This window comes from Talaromyces amestolkiae, assembly GCF_001896365.1.
Source record: "Talaromyces amestolkiae strain CIB chromosome Unknown scaffold18.1, whole genome shotgun sequence".
NCBI classification, from domain to species: Eukaryota; Fungi; Ascomycota; class Eurotiomycetes; order Eurotiales; family Trichocomaceae; genus Talaromyces; species Talaromyces amestolkiae.
The window spans coordinates 744,272-762,355 of record NW_024468054.1 but is presented as its reverse complement, the minus strand read 5'-3'; the positions used below and the strand labels follow the sequence as shown (position 1 = coordinate 762,355).

The following is an 18,084-nucleotide window of genomic DNA, read 5'->3' as shown; positions in this document are numbered from 1 at the left end:
GAATCGGGTGTTGAGGGAGTTGGATGCTTGAATGCTGTACACAATCATATATCCTTTTGTCATTCTCTTCTCTATTGTCAATTAGCATCTTTCTTTTCTAGGATCGATTTCTCTTCTTTTTTCCCCTAATCTTTTTGCCAGTTGACCATACAAACGTGCAAAAAAGTCATGTGATTTGCTCGAAAAGGCGGTGACTGTCGATCTACATTCTGCCATTGTCGTATTGACTCTTGTGATCGGCATCGTTAATTCCAGCCTTAACTATATCTTGTTCATTCTTCACTTGCTATCTGCTTACTCGTTGAATACATTGACTCGACAAGCTCCCTTAGAGCTTATATATCTTCATAATGGCTAGCAATGTGGATGCTAAGCTGCTGAAGCAGACCAAATTTCCGCCAGAGTTCAGCAAAAAAGTGGACATGAGCAAGGTGAATATAGAGGTCATGAAGAAGTGAGAGAAGCTGCAACCCGAGTTTAGGACCACCATGATTAATTTTGCGGATAGATGGATTGCGGGAAAACTTTCGGAATTACTTGGTGACGAAGACGACGTGATCATTGAGCTCTGTTTTGGCTTGTTGGAGACTTCGAGATATGTAAGTTGCTTGCATCAGCTATAAACCACAAGCTATATACTGACAAGTCCGCGTGTCTACAGCCCGACATAAAAGCTCTTCAAATTCAACTGACTGGTTTCCTGGACAAAGACACGCCCAAGTTCTGCCAGGAGCTGTGGAACCTATGCCTCAGCGCTCAATCAAGTCCTCAAGGTGTTCCCAAGGAGTTATTGGAAGCGAAGAAGTTAGAATTGAAACAAGAAAAAGTGAGCCGTTTTAGCAAGCTACTTTGGAATTTTTTGCTGATTTAAACAGTTGGACGCAGAAAGAGCCGCTGAAGAAGCACGTCGGCGAAAAGAACAAGAACGCGAGCGCGAAAGGGAACTAGAATCTATCAGACAAAGAGAGAAGTCGGATCGAAATCGAGGATTCCGTGATGATAGAGGTGGCCGGGGCTCGTACCGCAGAGGCTCGCGGTCTCCTCGGCGTCACAGCCCCGACCGACGTGGTGTACCTTCGCGCCGAGAGTTTGATTCCTACGTACCGCGAGGCAATCGGCAAAGCCGTCGAAGTCTTCGACCAAAATCTCGTTCAGTATCGCGCTCACCGTCTCTGTCCAGATCACCCCCTCGTCGCTCGTACCGCTCAGATGAACGCAACAGGAGACGCCCCCGATCTGCAAGCAGGTCACCGTCTCCAGATGGAAGGGATCACAAAAGAAGCAGGCGACGAAGCCCACCACACGGTGATGATCGAAATAGATCTGTTGCCCGCAATGAATCGTCATCACGCTCACCTAGTCCCAGAAGAACCCGCCGACGCTATTCGTCAGTCTCTTCGCGCAGTTCCTCACGTTCACCATCGCCGCCACGAACTCGTAGAAGACATGACCGTTCTCCTCCTAGAGCTAGACGAAACACCTCTTCGGTTTCTGCATCTCGCTCAAGGTCTCGACAGCCGGACAACAGGAATCGTAGGAGGCGGTCATCATCTCGTCAATTGGATCGTAAAGTAAGAGGATCAAAGGCTGATATTGCTATAAAAGGTCGATCTTCTAGAGACGACCGCCGATTGAGCCGGAGCACTTCTTCCAGACGAGATCGCTCTGTTTCTCGCAGTGTCTCCCGCAGCCCGAGCCCAAGGGGCGATAAGAAAAGACGTCGCTCGCTTCAGCGCTATGCACCAGCCGGCAAGCGACGATATGATTCAGAATCTCCACAGGCAGAGAGACGAACCCCTGCAGATGCGGAGGACGTCAAAATGCGGGATGGCGGCGACGTAAGTGCCTAATTTCTCCAATCAATTGTTATGTTGCTTGGGTAATATGATGTATGGTTGTGTAATTGGCTCATTTGTTTATTATATCAGGAAAACTGATTGCAATGGATAATGCAACAGGCCAAAGGACCAACCAAACTCCGCCTGTCGGCGAACGAGCTTCGAGAGAGGGTGCTGAAAGAGAAGCTGAAAGCTATGCGTCGTAGGGCGTCCAACGACAAGACGTAGGTCGCCTAGCTAGGTAGGTTGGTAGGTCAGCCATGAGCTGCTATTTTCTGCACCCATCGAAATCAGAGATTGCTATCGAGATCATGTTACTGGTTCACCAGCGCATTTCACAAAAGATATATTTATTTTTTACTATCTATACTGGAACATTAATATCATTAGGAACAAATGCGCAGATATTATCATTAGATATTAACTAATACCACATTACTGTCGCTTGTACATGCACCAAGGTATTATACGATGTTAACACAAAGCAAACAACAGCGACGCTTCACTTAAACACGAACAGGACCAACAAGACCCCTCTTGTCGTTGGAGTGGCATCCACAAGTCTCACCGGAAATCCACTTTCCAAGGATGATCTGAATATCGACAGAGATCTCAACACCGCTGACGCAACCAGTCAAGACACCAATGAGCTCAGCAACAGCGTCAACAGCGACATTGACAACAGCCTCACCGGCAATAGCAACACCAATAACACCCTTGACAACAGCACTGAGATCGGCGGCAATGTCGCCTGCAATCCACGTAGTCAAGGTAGCAATATCAGCCGCACCGAGGACGGAGATGGTCGCGACCTCGGTAACGCGAACGTGCAACCACAAAAGAACAGCAGCCTTGAGTTCGACGGTCAGGGAGCAGCTAGTGCTCAACAGCCAAGCAGTAAGCTTCTCAACAGCCTCGATGTCGAGAGTAATAGATGCCTTGGCGCCAACGCAGATCTCGAGAATGGCCTTGATGTCAGCGTCGAGGTTGACTTCACCAGCAATCCAGGCTTCGAGGGCGCTAATGTAAGTGGCAGACAAAAGACCGGCGGCGTCAACAGCGGCATCAATAGAGACACCAATAGATCCAGAGATGGAGGCAGCGGTAGACACAGTTCCAATCGCGATTGCGCCAACGCCAACCTCGGCTTCGAGCCAGAGGCCCACAGCAGCCTTGAGAGCAGCAGAAAGACCGCAGTCAGAGCTTGAGAGCCAGGCGGTAAGGGCGGCTTTAACGTCGGCGGTGAGAGCGGTAACGAGACCGCCGTTTGCGCAGATGTGGAGGGCAACGTTGACTTCGGAATCGAGGTCGAGGGTAGCGGTGAGGAAAGCGAGTAGTTCGACTTGGAGAGAAGCTTCGAGGATGACGCCGACAGCGGCACCGACGGACGAGATACCGTTGACGTCGACGACGAGACCGCCCTCAGCAGCAATACCGACGGCGCAGGGAGCGAAGAGGGAGATTGCAGCAATCACGTCGATATCTAGCTCGGCAGAGGAGCCGGAGCACCAGCCCTTGAGGGAAGTCTTGACGCTAGCGTCGATGTCGATGTCAGCACCGTCAAGCCAGACGCTCAACTTGGCTTTTGCGTCGGCATCGATGAGGTCGGCTTTGAGGCCGAGACTGGCACCCACGAAAGCAGCGGCGCCTTCGGCGGAGAGACCGCTCAGCAGGTCGGAGGGGTTGAGGAGGTTGAGCACGTCGGAGATGAGGCCTCGCTCATGGTGGAGGACGGCAGGCACTGGGGCTGAGGGGAGGGCAAAGGCACATGTAGCCAGAGCCGAGATGGCGATAGCGGCGAAACGCATTTTGATTTATGAATAGGAAAGGAGATATTAACGTAAGTCGGTTTTGTTCTGTTGTATGGTATGGGCCGAAAAGACTGGATAGCTTGAGTAGCTTAAACGATTGTGGATGTTGACGCAGTCAAACGAATGTCAGATCAAATTGATCTATGTGAACGAACGAAGAACGAATGAATTGGAAGGAGATGGATGGTTGGATAGACAGAAAAAAACATGAATAGAGGACGGTATAACATCGTCTTTATATACTTAAGGGGGTTCTACCTAGACATGACCATAGATCCATAAAGCCCTGATACAGGAATACATGTCTTTCCTAGTATGGCTGTATGATACATTAGTGGCATCTAGTTTTGACTTGTGACATCCCAGTCTAGACAGAGCACGGAGCATCTAACTGCATGGTCCAGAGTCATGAGCGAGGTGACTGAGGTGAGCCAAGGTTGTGCAGCTTGTGATCGATAACTTAGGGCTAGCTCTCTACGGAGTGCAGTGGGTCATGACAGAGTCAAACGATATCCAATTGAACAAAGTCTACTAATTCGGAAAAAAAAGGTGGAACCTCTTCGTCTGTCCAACAACTCAACTGAGTCTTGCTCCGTACAAGAGAGCCCTATTCTGATAGTTTCGTTTCACTTAATGGGCGACTTAAGGATACAAGCCTATCAGGGGCCTTATCAGGGGCGCAGGTGGAGGTTGAATTGGGGAACAGAAACCAAGTTTGCTCATGTCTCCGCCGTGCAGCTAGTGAGCTACTGCAGCTTGCTCGTGTCTGCTAGCCTTTCTAAGCTTCTAGGAGTTTATGAGACATGTTGAGACAGGGCCCGGAAAACCCTATTTTGTACATAGAAAGTTCAACCTACGCATGCTCGGATCTGATCCCCTCATCTTGAAAATGTGATATGCGACAAACTTTAACTTCACATGATGACCTCAATATTCAGATGAAGCATCTCATCCATGGTTCTGTACGGAGGTACTGTGGATGTTGACTCAGGACGAAACAGTATTCCTCCTAAGCATGAAACGACTGGGCGAACAGTAGCATAGCATAGCCACCAAGGCCTAGATCTAGTTGTTTGTTTCTCTCCGATAATCAGATTGCTTCTTCTTGGTCTTTTTTTGACTGACATTTGACTCAGTATTGTGAGCACCTATTGTTGCTTCAGAGGATAACTACCAGACGCATCAGTATCAGAATCAGAGTCTTGAACAATTCTTGGTATTGAAAGTGGCGTTTTTCGTGTACTCCGTAGTTGGCTGCAAACAGACCGAGGTAGCAGTGTCTCCTCTCTTCTGAATATGAGTGCAGCATGAATACGAGAGTCGGATAAGGACTGAGAACCGAGGAACCCACCAGGCCAAACGAGCCATCTAAATGCAGTTTAGTGGCCGATGGAGCCCGGATCAGGGCAGGCGGATGATTGGCCGAGTGGGTTGTTCCTGAAAATCGCTCGCCGTTCGATAGTTTTAACTTACTTGCCTTTCTCATGAACTGTTCGTGTTTGCGACGGACGCCACTCTTCCAGACCCCTTTTTTGGGCTGATGGAGTCGGCTGTATTGGACTTCACTCTTCAGTCCCGAGTCTACGGTCCAACATTGTTGAACAAAGACAGCTAGAGAGCCTGACCGGAAGCAATCCGCTTCATCCGACAGTACGCCAATATTAATATCTGACTGTTATGGATGTCGATCTCTCGGGAACGAAATTAAAGTCAACGGCCATGACGGCTTCGCAGCCGGGATGAGCATCCGTGGTCAACGCAGGTGTGGATCTGCTGGCTGTTTTGTGTTTCGTTTCAACTTTTGAGGCTGTGCGGAGCCCCTAGTTGGTCTAGCATGTAGCCTTTATGGAGCAGGCTTCGCGTCAGCCGAGACAAGAGGAGCGCGCTTTCAATTCTTATTCTTATTTCGCCTTTGCTCCAAGCATGGTGCTACGTATTGTACGGATTAGACGACGGGCGTTGTTAGCCGGCTATCCGGGATACATCCATGGATATTCTAGCTGTGAGGTAAGTTTGCATAGTCCCATCGGAGCATTCAGTGTAAACTTTGTAGTATGAAATTACAGTCTCAAATTGGAGAGAAACAAAGTATACCCGACCTCAGACCTCGCTGACACAACGAGCGAGTACTCAGCATTTGGGGTTGTTGTAACAAAGAAAGAAAGAAAAAAATAGTCTTTTGGAAACATCATAGCGGTCAATAGATTGTGCTCGGTCGGTAGTAAATATAGGATGAAGCAAGTTTTGAGTTCGATTAATACACAAGAGTTTTGTCTGAGCTTCACACACGTTATCGTGTCAGTATGATGATAGGGATAGAAAATGATTATCAACTTTTGTCGAAGTTGAAGTTGAAGTTGAGTGACAAACAATTTCCGATCGCGACTGCGTCAACATGACTAAGCGTTGCCATGACAACAATGTTATGATTTGAAGCCACGTGACTTAGCTCGACGCTAGAGCTTACGGGCCACGGCCGAGCTCCATCTTCAATGTTATTCATGTATACACTATATTCTTACACGACACATTTGGATACACACCACCAGGGCATTGGGCCTGTATACTTGGAATATGCGATGAATGAATAAGCAAACGCGTCGGAAATTTTCACAATGGCTACCGAGGCATCACCAACACCCACATCGTCTGCTCACAGGGCCGGCGGTGTGCAGCATCGAGCATCCAGGTCCTCTCTTTTGCGACAAGAGCCGGGCCGCAACTCACCTGCGACGCGCCACACACGATTTGCGGATGAGCATATTTCAGATCCCAAAAATTATGATGGAGACAGTTCAGACGACGAACCGGTTCCAGGACCCAAGTTCAGTGCTTCGGTAAAGGCATTGTTGAAGGGAGATGTTGGAGAGGGTTCAACATCGCGAGAGACCAGTGCAAAGCGACTCAGTATTGCTGCCAGAGACTTTGCATCTGTGCGACCGGAGAGACACGTTCGAGTGGCTTCTCCGCATGATTCGTCAACTGGCAGTCCTGCTCCGCGGATTGTCCGGGTTGGATCTGTAAGACTACCATCATCGAAGCCTGAGAGCTCCAACTCCGAGGAACAAAGCTACATGAAAGACTTGATTACGCCGGCACCACGAACGCGTAGCGTTCGTATCACCGGGTCAAGAAGCACTACCCGTTCACCACTATCAAACTCGCCAAGCCACAGGTCGACTAACGAAGAAGGTCTGAGTGGGCAAAAGTCTGCAGAAGCTTTGAGCAATGAAAGGCGATCGATGTTAGAAGACGACTATGCGCCTCGCTTAGGTGCTTCTTCGGTATTGAGAAGTCGCGCTGGGGAAGAAACCGGCATGCATAGCTCTCTTCGTGTAAAGCGCGTCGGCAGACTGACGGGCAGTTTTCTTAATGGCCCTGCTAGACGTGGAGTACTACGCAGGCAAAGTGAAGAAGTAGACGAGAACCACCAGTCCGACAGACACACTCCAGAAAGAGAGATGCGAGAAAGTTCTCCACGATACGCACAAGAGGAAAACGGGGGTTCCAGCCGTCTTGCCAGAACAACGTCTTCACCAAAACTGTCGTGGATAGACTCCGATCCACGAATCTTGGAAAAACCTGCACCGGCTGCACCTCGTGTGATTGACATGCCTTTCTCTCGGCCGGCTTCGCCAAAGTCTTCTCATTCTAGATCAACTCCTGGAACCACGGAAGGTTCCGAGAGCGATCAACCTCAATACCGCGTTCCCCCTCCAGCTCTACCATCTACTCAAGATCAAGAGAACGATCCTCCACCAACATTCAAAAGAGTCAAACCATCCGGTCTCAGTCTTCTGGACAAGCCTGAGAAGTATGCGGTCATTTATGACGATGATAATAAGGAACGCGAACTGCCACCCGCAACAGTTTCACCGCGGAAGCCGCTCACATCACGAAGCAACAACACTCCACGTACCGTAGCTCCACCACCACCTAAGATGTCTGTTTTGGAGACTGCCACAGCGACAGGAGGCGCAGCAACAACGACGTCGCAATCCCGAAAGAAGCGCAGCCAAGTGACAATCAACCACAAAGCTTTCACTCGCATGGATTGTATTGGGCGTGGAGGTACCTCTCGTGTCTACCGTGTGATGGCCGAAAACTACAAGATATTTGCTTTGAAGCGAGTTAATTTGGAAGATGTCGATCGTGTTACTCTAGCGGGTTACAAAGGAGAGATTGATTTGTTGAAGCGATTGGAGAACGTTGATCGAGTCGTGCGTCTTTTCGATTGGGAAGTCAACATGGAGAAACATACTTTGAGCGTGCTTATGGAAATTGGAGAATCCGATTTGGAAAAGATTTTGACATATCGACTAAATGCGGAGGACGCTGTGTTTGATTCCAGTTTCACTCGTTTCTATTGGAAGGAGATGTTGGAGTGTGTGCAAGCTGTGCACAACTATAATATCGTTCATTCGGATCTCAAACCGGCAAACTTCCTGCTGGTCCAGGGACGGCTGAAACTCATTGATTTTGGTATTGCCAATGCGATCTCTGACGACACCGTCAATGTGCATCGGGAGCAACAAGTTGGCACACCGAACTACATGTCACCCGAGGCCCTCATCGACTCAAACGCAGCATCCGGACTACCAGCCAGCGTTGGTAAAATGATGAAACTCGGCAAACCAAGCGACGTGTGGAGTCTGGGCTGTATCTTGTACAAAATGGTCTATGGACAGCCACCATTTGCGCGAATCGCCAAATACTACGAACGACTTATGGCTATACCAAACCCGAAAATCCCCATTGAATTTCCTCAATTTGCAATCGGCGGCAAGACTGTTCCACCTGGTCTGATGCGAACGATGAAACGGTGCTTACAGCGCGATCAAACCCTCCGTCCTACGACTGAAGAGTTACTCAGCGATCGTGACCCGTTCTTGTATCCCGAAGCTCAGCTAGAGGGCACCGTCCCCGTGACGCAAGAAATGATTGCTCGTATACTGACCAATGTGGTGAATCACTGTCGCGTTCGTGGCGTGCCCAAAGAGGAAGAGTTGGCAGGATGGCCGGCAGGGTTCTTCACCAAGATCAAAGCTGCGGTTGAGGAGGAGCATAAATAGATGTTTTGTCAGATGGTCAGATATCCTTTGCGTTCAAGCGTTGCATTCTTTTGAATTTTCCTTTCTCTTGTTTACTGTATACTGGCATACCTGGAATGTTCGGAGTAGGTTCTTTGGTACGGTTGTCTCGGTTTTTGGTTCTGGATACTTTATGATTCGATTCTATGTCCATATTTGATAGCTGTTAGCTATGCTACTGTCGGCTTAAATTTCAATTCTAGTTTAATTATGATATGTCTATACTAATACTTCCCCCAGTAGTACTGTGTACGAATCGGACGAGAAACCCTCCGCAAATCGGCACGAATAGATTAAACTTTGATATCCCGCGGACATTGTCCGGAGCATTACTTTGCCGGACGGCAACCATTCCGAGCTTATACCCCGTCAACATCACAACATCGCATTCTTGCAATTGACCTATCTTTTCTCCTTCTCCCAGAATCCCGACTGATTAACCGCGCAAACAAAAAGCGAACGTATGCGACAAAATGACAACCGCATTCAGAAACAACTGTCGCAAAATCATTTGCATTGGTCGGAATTATGCGTATGCCCTCTCCACCTCAACTTCCCTCCCAAAATCAAATTATTTACACAATACTAACTGCTTTCGCGACAATGTAGAGACCACATCACCGAACTCAACAGCGCCAAACCTAAACAGCCCTTCTTCTTCCTCAAGCCCACTTCTTCTCTGCTGCTACCAGGACAGGGTCCCGTCTTACTCCCCAAAGGCGTAAATGTGCATTATGAAGTTGAGCTTGGCCTGGTCATTGGCAAGACACTAAAAGACCTCGATCCGGAGGATCATCAGGGTGCTTTGGACTCTATCTCCAGTTCGTTCCCTCCCCCCTCCCATACACTCAACTATTTTTGGATCCTCGTGGGGCAATGGCTAATTGGTGATGGATAGGTTACCTCCTCGCAATCGACATGACAGCCCGTAACGTGCAAGACGAAGCCAAACGCAAAGGTCTCCCATGGTCCATTGCCAAGGGTTTCGACACTTTTTGTCCTATTAGCAACCTAATCCCCAAATCCGCGATTCCAGACCCGCACAATGCATTCCTGCGATTGTCCGTGGGCGATCAAGTGCGTCAGGCTGATAATACGAATTTGATGCTTTATCAGATCCCGAGACAGTTAGCTGATATTTCGAGGGTTATGACGCTTGAGGAAGGGGATTTGGTGTTGACGGGAACGCCGAAGGGGGTGGGCCAGGTGAAGAATGGTGAGGTTATGAGGGCGGAGATTGAGGTGGATGGGAAGCAGGTGGAGAGAATTGAGGTGGAGTGTAGAGATAGGGTGGAGGGGAGGTATGAGTTTAAGGAGACTTGATTTGCTCTTAGAAGGTGCGAAGGATGTATATAAATCTTGTGAGATGTGTTCATACAAATTATTGGAATCATAAGGTACCTAAGTGTATGGTATGCATGCAATAGCTATAGTCATAAAACTGCCACGACGTACGAAGCCACGGTAGAGAATCAGCCATTTTCGAAGATTATGTTTGCGACTCTCCCTGCCTCGCCAAAGCGTTCGCCCTCGACCTCGCTCTGGTATTATATATCGCTCTCCTCTTATTCCGCAATGCACGCGGCCTACAAAACACCTCGAGGTTACTCCATACCCACCCAGCTTTGTCCAGATAGTCCTCCAACGAAGCCTTGAACGCAGCACCATCCGAGTCTTCGGTGATACCGTCAAAGAATGCTTCAACTATATGTCCTTCTTGTTTTCGGCGAGGTAGTTGGGGGCGGAGTTCGGAGGTGAAGACGAAGTAGTCGCTGATTGTGCGGCCGTTCTGGTGGATTTGTTGGAAGATGTGGTCGTATGGGTTTGGAGAGGGTATGGTATCCGAGATGATTGACTGGGTGGACAGGGCTGTTTGGCTAATCATGCTGTCTGGAACATTTGTGATTTCTGCCTCTGGCTCAGGAGAGGGTTGTGGGTCGCCTATTCCGGCTATTAGTTGTGTCCATATAGATATATATATTGCTGCACGATGGGACAGACTTCTCTTCTCCCCCAAAGACAATGTGACAATCCGTCTTCGGCGTGCTTCAATCTGCTCTGATCCAGACTCAACCTTCGCCAACTCTGCCTTATCCTGCGTTGGTTCAACATCCACCTCCTGAGCAGCAAGAGCCCCTATTTGGTAGGCGACATTGGCAATTTCTCCCTTCAACTCAGACACACACTTCGACAGCTCCGTGACCTGATGCCCCATACCCCTAATATCTAACTCCAGCTGCTTCGTCACATATTCCGCTGCATTGTTAACACTCACAATCTGAGTGATCTGTTGGTTGATATCCTCGATACTGGCAGTAAGCTTAGTGCGTACGAGAGTCACCTCATTCTTCAGAGTGCAGTTCTCTGCTTGCAGGGTCTTAACGAGACTCTCGAGAGAGGAAAGATGGTCATCGCAGATTTGTGATTTGTTGGTGGAAGAGATGAGCTGAGTGCTCATGTCGTCGATGCGGTCTACGAGGTGGACATGTTCGCGGCGGAGTTGGTAGGCCCATAAGAGCGATGTTTTGGACGAGCTGGCAGGAGCATCGCTCAGTCCGGACGCCGTGTTGGAGGGCATGCTGATGTGTAAAGAGAAGACAATTGCTGGTTGTAAGCTCGAAGTTTCAAACCCAAGGCTGCAACACGCGGAAGGAAGGAGAGAGAGGGCACCTGACCCAACCCTAAATAATTTACCAATTACTTGAAAAAAATGAAAACAGTATGGCATTTACCTCTATCTCTTGCTAACAAGCCGGTATACAACCACCCCGTGTCATTATCGTCATTCGTCCATTCGCCCATCTGCCTCCTCTGTCTATAGCTCTTTAAACAAACAAGAAGATCTCGAGGAAGCAAGGCAACATCGCTCATAACTTCGTCTCACACTAGGGTATGCAAAAACATACCTCATGCAAGAACAAAGCTTCAGGATACATAGCAGGAAAGAAAAAAGAAAAACTAACGCATCCGTAAATGTCTGAAACACAAAGCATGAAGAGCATAAATGTTCAACGGTATGGAACTGGGAGAAAAAGGAGACAACAAAGGAAATACGAGAACCTGCCAACCCTGTTGTACTATCCGACGACAGCAGGGCAGTCCAGGAACATTGCATAGAAAAGCCACTTTTGAAATTATTTTCCAAAACCAGCTGGATCCAAGCCAAACTGATTAGATGTCCCAAACGATCATTTGCATAATCTGATCTATCTTCAGGACACTGCAAGAATGACAGAAGAGATTTTAGATGAGGTCAGCAACGTTCATGGGCATCTCCTCGATCTGGGTGTTGTAGAATTGCTCAATTTCACGCATCATACGGACATCGTCGGCGGTGACGAAGTTGATGGCAACACCCTTACGACCGAAACGACCACCACGACCGATACGGTGAATGTAGTTCTCACGGTTGGCGGGCAAGTCGTAGTTGATGACCAAGGAAACCTGCTGGACGTCGATACCACGGGCCAACAAGTCAGTGGCGATCAAGACACGAGAAGAACCGGAACGGAACTCCTTCATGATAACGTCACGCTGGGACTGTTCCATGTCTCCGTGCATGGCGGAGACAGTGAAATCACGGGCAGTGAGCTTGTCGGTGAGCCAGTCGACCTTGCGGCGGGKGTTGCAGAAGATGACAGCCTGGGTGATGGTGACGGTCTCGTAAAGATCAGAGAGGGTGTCAAGCTTCCACTCTTCCTTCTCAACGGCAATGTAGAACTGCTTGATACCTTCGAGGGTAAGCTCGTCCTTCTTGACAAGAATACGGACGGGGTCGCGCATGAACTTGGTGGTGACCTCGAGGACGTCCTGGGGCATGGTAGCGGAGAGAAGGACGACCTGGGTGGACTGGGGGAGGAGCTGGAAGATGTCGTAGATTTGCTCGGTGAAACCACGCTATACCATGTTAGCTACTTGTTAAAAGCTGGGTATAAGTAGAGGGGAGAACATACAGAAAGCATCTCATCGGCCTCGTCGAGGACGAACATCTTGATGTTGTCGGTGCGGAGGACACGACGCTGGATCATATCCTGGACACGACCGGGGGTTCCGACAACGACCTGAGGACCATCCTGGAGAGCCTTCATGTCCTCACGGACGTTGGTACCACCAATGCAAGCATGGCACTCGATGCTCATGAAATCACCAATGGCGACAACGACCTTCTGAATTTGCTGGGCCAATTCACGGGTAGGGGCCAAGATAAGAGCCTGGCAAGCCTTGAGGCTGCCGTCGATCTTCTGGAGAGCGGAGATGGAGAAGGTAGCGGTTTTACCGGTACCAGACTGAGCCTGAGCAATGACATCGTTGCCTTATTGATGTTAGATGTGGACTGAATACTAATACTCAGAGGAGAACGTACCCTTAATGACAGGCATGATAGCGCGCTGCTGGATAGCAGAAGGGCGCTCGAAACCATAAGCGTAGACACCTGATGTTGTCAGCCTTCGTTCATCGCCACTGAAGAATTTTATCGACTGGACTTACCGCGAAGAAGCTCGGGCTTGAGGTTCATGGCATCGAAGGAGTCGGTGACCTCGTCATAGTTAGACTCGATCTGTCCTGTAAGAGGAGGTGCGTTAGCCGACAATTCTTATTTAAAGAGAAAAAAAATATTTGCAAAGCGTGGCTGCTAGACGAGTATCACAGGGCACATCCTTTGATATCATCGCCTTGACAACGGAACACACGCTTCAAATGTCGCAAAGGAAATATAATAAGCCATACCCTCAGGAATCTCCTCCAAGCCGTCTTTAGAAGCCATGATTGCGAGAGTTGAGATGGGTGATCACAGGCGCTGCGCTGCGATCGGCTTGACAGTGGGGTTGCGTTGGCGAGGTCGAAGAAAAACCACAAACAATCCCGCGGGGATAATGTCGTGGCTAAGACACTGAAAGAGTGATGGACTTGTGTAAAAGAAAAACTAGAATCGACTCTCGAACAAGAGAGCGCTGTATGATTCTAGAATTTGAGTAGTTGTGATAAAGTGGTGTTTTCGTTGAGAATAACGTGGGGAGAGAAGAAAGAGGAGGAAAAGAAAGGGCAGGCAGGCCAAGCAAGTAATAGTAATTTTTTTTTTTTGCAGGCCGTGAAATTTTCTATCTTAGCGCGAGGCAACTCCTCCCACCTGCAAAACCTGCGCCTGGCACTTTCCCACCAAAGCCTGTCTTACTGCCAGCGTTTGCCGCTTAAATTACAGCATCCCATTGGCCAAACCATTTGAGCGGCCCCACCACTTTGTACATATAAGTAGCTTTGATTGGTCCAGCATTAAGCGCCGCTTTGTCAGTATTCTCGATACAGCCAATCAGAGGCGGTACTATTTTTTCGGTGACGTTGAAGGCCTTAGTCCTAATAAGGCTAAGCGTATGGGATTTGATTGGTTCGATGGTTCATTGTAGTATTTTGTCTGACTTACTACGGAGTAAGACACTCGTTTTTTACCTAAAAAAACGAACCATAAGGAGATAGGCGGCAGGGCGACAATCATAATGACAGCAGCAGAACTTGCTCCCAAGGATCCTCATCCTCACCAAGTCGAGGCTATAGACAGCACGAGGAACGGATGGGAAGCAATTCCCTGTCATCCACTCGGAGTCAAACCGAGTGGCAACGCCTTGGTTGCAACCTCAAATCTTCGTGACGCTATAGGGACCTTCAACATACTCCCAGACGAGCTGATCCAATTGTGCTTGGAGTGTCTCGATTCAACAAGTTTGTTGAGCCTCGGTCGTACGTGTAAAGCGCTGTATGCATTCACACGGTCCGAGGATTTATGGAAGGCTTTCCTAGTTGCGTAAGAGCTCCTATCGATTGCAATCAAAATCAAAATGTATACTAATTTGCGCAGGGAGTCTCGTCAAGATCTAGTATGGCAAGGGACTTGGCGAGCTACATTTCTGAAATTGTCTCCATCAGAAGTTCCAACGATTGATTGTGCGAATCTCTTTTCTGATGCTCTGCATCGTCCGTTCTATTGTGCCCACATATCATTGGACCCATATGTTACAGGCATTCCTTCTCAAAATCAAATACCTCGGCTCCAAAACCTGTCTGCCGAAGACTTCCAAGATAAATGGACAGATCGACCGTTCATGTTGACTGAGCCAGTCAAAGAATGGCCCGTCTTTCAAAAATGGTCGACAGACGAACTTCTAGCCAAGTACAGCAGCACGACCTTCCGCGCTGAAGCTGTAGACTGGCCATTGAACACGTACGTTGAATACATGAGGAACAACTCAGACGAAAGTCCCTTATATCTCTTCGACCGCAGTTTTGTGGACAAAATGGGCTTGGAAGTCGGTCACCCTTCAGTCGTCCCCAATGCTGCGTATTGGCCACCACCATGCTTCGGGGAAGATCTGTTCGCTGTTCTCGATTCAGACCGTCCTGATAGTCGATGGCTCATCATAGGACCTGAGCGATCAGGAAGTACTTTCCACAAAGATCCTAACGCGACAAGTGCGTGGAATGCTGTACTCCGTGGGTCCAAATATTGGATTATGTTTCCGTCTTCGTCTAAACTGCCCCCTCCTCCTGGCGTTTACGTTTCGGACGACCAGAGTGAGGTGACGTCGCCTCTCAGTATTGCTGAATGGTTGATAGGCTTTCATGCAGAGGCAAGACGCACGCCAGGATGTCTTGAGGGGATCTGTGGAGAAGGGGAAGTTTTACACGTTCCTTCAGGCTGGTGGCATTTGGTGGTCAACCTCGAGCCGTCAATTGCTATTACACAGAACTTTGTGCCTAGAGGACATCTATCTGCGGCTTTAGACTTTCTACAAAACAAAGCCGACCAGGTATCTGGCTTCCGTAAAAATGTCGACGATCCTTTCGCTAGATTTGTCGAGAAGATGAGACAATCGTATCCAGAGCTCCTTGACGAAGCGCTGGAAGACCTAGCAAAACAAAAGGAAGGAAGGAAGCGAAAATGGGATGAAATTGTTCATGCTAATTCTCGGGTCGATGACCCAAGCGGCAAAGCTGAAGAGTTCAGCTTTGGATTTGGTGGGGACGATAGTGATATCGAAGTCCCTTAGTCGACCTGGCACAAGACATATGATACACGCAGTCCGTCTGGACTTGTCGCCTTCACTAACGATATGGAACTCATATTCCACGCATGGACGATAGTATGGTGTCGTTTTGCGGCTTCCGGCCAGAAGATTACCAGCATATTAAGCTTAATGGCATGCAGCAGATTTCGTCGCAGGTGCATCACCGCCAAAAACCAGGTATCCGACAAACGCACCAACAGCAACGGAAATCATCACCCATCCGTTATATGTCATGAAGAGAAGCCTACAATGTCAGTGGCCATCATCGGATGCAGTCGACTATAGAATACTCACATGATAAAAAAACTATAAAACACCTGTACCGCATAAAGCGTCGCCATGATCACTCTCCCCCGTCGCTCCAAGACTTGCTTACTATCTCTGCCTACAAGCAGTGAGTTCGTGAATCGTGCAAGGCCTTCTCTTCTGGTATATTGTTCCGGGGGATCAACATCACCCGACGTAGTTCGAGGGCCCGCGTTCTCAGTGTCTTAAAGACAATCGAGCTTCAGCATAGGCTGGCGGGGAGCGAGGGCGGAAGGGAGGAGTGGGAACGGAGTGGGTATGATGAAGAACTTMCCAGCCAATACAGAAGATGAAAACGCTTTAAGACGCTGTGTATGTGTTGCCTCGTAGAGACGAGTGAAGCTCCGGACAGCTTCGTAGCCGGCACAGAGTAGGATAATAGCGAAGAGGGATGCGATGAGTGAACCGGTGCCTTGGACGCGCCATTCGGGGAAGATTATGCACATGTTGCGAGTGGACCAGGTGAATAACATCTTCATCCATGATATATTAGCTTCGTCTTGTAACAGAGTAGAAAGACGTACGCTTGTAACACACTGGCCTCCACCATGGCCCATGTCCATATCGCCATGGTCCATATGTGAGTGATCCATTTCGATGATTCGTACCAGTTAAATGACAGCGGGAACTTTTGAGTCGAAGTTTCTAGTCGCCCAAAAATGTAAATATACAGTTGCTCAATGTGTAATTATCGAGTTGAGATCAGGTCGCAAGATGGTTTCAGCTGTCGTCACCTGCGCGATCGATAACGACTTGAGGCAAGGGTAGCTCAGATGCAAACAGGACAAACACTCGGAGCTGTCCGCGTCTTCCGCCCTTTGACTTTAATCAAGTCTATATCGTTCGTGCGCAATCGACTCAAAAGGCAACCAAACTCGACATCGTATATACCAACGTTCGCAATTTCATTCATAATGGCCGACGCCGCACCCACCACGGCGACCGCAACACCAAATCCAGCTCCAACCAGTACCACCGCGAACACTACAACCAGCGCATCAAACACCACAAATCAGGCATCGCAAAACGCAACGACGCAAAACACAATGCCCTCGAACGCAGCTACAACGAATAAAAACCCTGGCGCAAACCCTACTGCTGCTGCTTCTTCAACGGGCGCGAACGGCAGCAACAACAACAGCGCAGCAGCGGCAGCAAACAACGAGAACCGCGGCTTACCATACTACGAAAAACTACGTCGCGAGCTACGCGACACTCTGCAGAAGAAGAGGCTTATGGATAAAAGCATGGTAATGGACACGTCCATCCCTCCCCGTTCCCTGGTCAAAAAAGCCACAGAACGCTAATTCCCCACAGGCCCAACTTGAAGAACAAATCTACCGCTTTGAGCAATCATACCTCGAAGACACCAGCGCCGGCAACATAATCAAGGGCTTCGACAACTACATCAAAGGATCAAGCAGCTCTTCGGGTCTGGGAGGAAGTGGTGGGGCAGGCAGTTTATCGATTTCGGGCTCGACGGGCACCGCGATTACAGGTGGAAGACGGAAAGCTGCGTTTTCGGAGGTTGATAGGGTTTTCAGTAGGAGTTCGGCTTCGTTTATGAGAGTATGTTCTATTCCCTTTCTTCGTCAGGTTTGAGAGGCTGGGAGTTAATTTGGATTTTTTTGGGTGGATAGGATTCTCCAGCCCCGTCATCGGCCCAAACTACACCTTCACACGCACCGACCCCGACATCTTCGCATGGCGGACCTTCCTTAACACTAAACAATGGCAACGGAAACGGCACAAGCACCAAGTCCGAAGGCTCAAAGGGAGGATCGTCGAAAAACAAAAAGAAAAGCGGTGGTGGGTCTGGATCAGCGTCTACACCCGTGGCGACGAAGGATGAAGATGATTTTGATTTTGATGGGTCAAGTAAGCCGCCTGCGAAGAGATTGAAGATTACCTATGGGCGGGATTGAGCAAGTCTCTTTTTTTTTCTGAGTGTGTGAGACAGAGGGAGAGAGCTGGGTCATTT

At 48.9% G+C, this 18,084-nt stretch overlaps 8 protein-coding genes across 8 annotated transcripts; 5 read left to right on the top strand and 3 right to left on the bottom strand.

Annotated features, from left to right (window-relative positions):
* Positions 1–350: 350 nt before the first annotated feature.
* BHQ10_008324 (uncharacterized protein) lies at positions 351–2,066 on the top strand (the record flags this gene model as incomplete). The annotated part of the gene is made up of 7 exons (XM_040881117.1): positions 351–454; positions 509–599; positions 662–826; positions 876–906; positions 959–1,571; positions 1,619–1,838; positions 1,959–2,066. The coding sequence occupies 7 exons, from the start codon at positions 351–353 to the stop codon at positions 2,064–2,066; spliced, it is 1,332 nt and encodes a 443-aa protein (XP_040736826.1).
* A 278-nt stretch (positions 2,067–2,344) lies between these two features.
* BHQ10_008323 (uncharacterized protein) lies at positions 2,345–3,646 on the bottom strand (the record flags this gene model as incomplete). The annotated part of the gene is made up of 1 exon (XM_040881116.1): positions 2,345–3,646. The coding sequence occupies one exon, from the start codon at positions 3,644–3,646 to the stop codon at positions 2,345–2,347; it is 1,302 nt and encodes a 433-aa protein (XP_040736825.1).
* A 2,618-nt stretch (positions 3,647–6,264) lies between these two features.
* On the top strand, positions 6,265–8,721 carry BHQ10_008322 (uncharacterized protein; the record flags this gene model as incomplete). The annotated part of the gene is made up of 1 exon (XM_040881115.1): positions 6,265–8,721. One exon carries the CDS (start codon positions 6,265–6,267, stop codon positions 8,719–8,721), a length of 2,457 nt encoding a protein of 818 aa, XP_040736824.1.
* Positions 8,722–9,212: 491 nt separating this feature from the next.
* Positions 9,213–10,062, top strand: BHQ10_008321 (uncharacterized protein; the record flags this gene model as incomplete). Its single annotated transcript, XM_040881114.1, has 3 exons — positions 9,213–9,271; positions 9,349–9,560; positions 9,638–10,062. The coding sequence occupies 3 exons, from the start codon at positions 9,213–9,215 to the stop codon at positions 10,060–10,062; spliced, it is 696 nt and encodes a 231-aa protein (XP_040736823.1).
* A 149-nt stretch (positions 10,063–10,211) lies between these two features.
* BHQ10_008320 (uncharacterized protein) lies at positions 10,212–11,317 on the bottom strand (the record flags this gene model as incomplete). Its single annotated transcript, XM_040881113.1, has 3 exons — positions 10,212–10,280; positions 10,355–10,680; positions 10,741–11,317. The coding sequence occupies 3 exons, from the start codon at positions 11,315–11,317 to the stop codon at positions 10,212–10,214; spliced, it is 972 nt and encodes a 323-aa protein (XP_040736822.1).
* Positions 11,318–11,982: 665 nt separating this feature from the next.
* Positions 11,983–13,504, bottom strand: BHQ10_008319 (uncharacterized protein; the record flags this gene model as incomplete). The annotated part of the gene is made up of 5 exons (XM_040881111.1): positions 11,983–12,636; positions 12,693–13,051; positions 13,103–13,171; positions 13,228–13,302; positions 13,468–13,504. 5 exons carry the CDS (start codon positions 13,502–13,504, stop codon positions 11,983–11,985), a joined length of 1,194 nt encoding a protein of 397 aa, XP_040736821.1.
* Positions 13,505–14,834: 1,330 nt separating this feature from the next.
* Positions 14,835–15,779, top strand: BHQ10_008318 (uncharacterized protein; the record flags this gene model as incomplete). Its single annotated transcript, XM_040881110.1, has 1 exon — positions 14,835–15,779. The coding sequence occupies one exon, from the start codon at positions 14,835–14,837 to the stop codon at positions 15,777–15,779; it is 945 nt and encodes a 314-aa protein (XP_040736820.1).
* Positions 15,780–17,017: 1,238 nt separating this feature from the next.
* Positions 17,018–18,028, top strand: BHQ10_008317 (uncharacterized protein; the record flags this gene model as incomplete). Its single annotated transcript, XM_040881109.1, has 3 exons — positions 17,018–17,353; positions 17,421–17,672; positions 17,744–18,028. The coding sequence occupies 3 exons, from the start codon at positions 17,018–17,020 to the stop codon at positions 18,026–18,028; spliced, it is 873 nt and encodes a 290-aa protein (XP_040736819.1).
* Between the last annotated feature and the right edge of the window lie 56 nt (positions 18,029–18,084).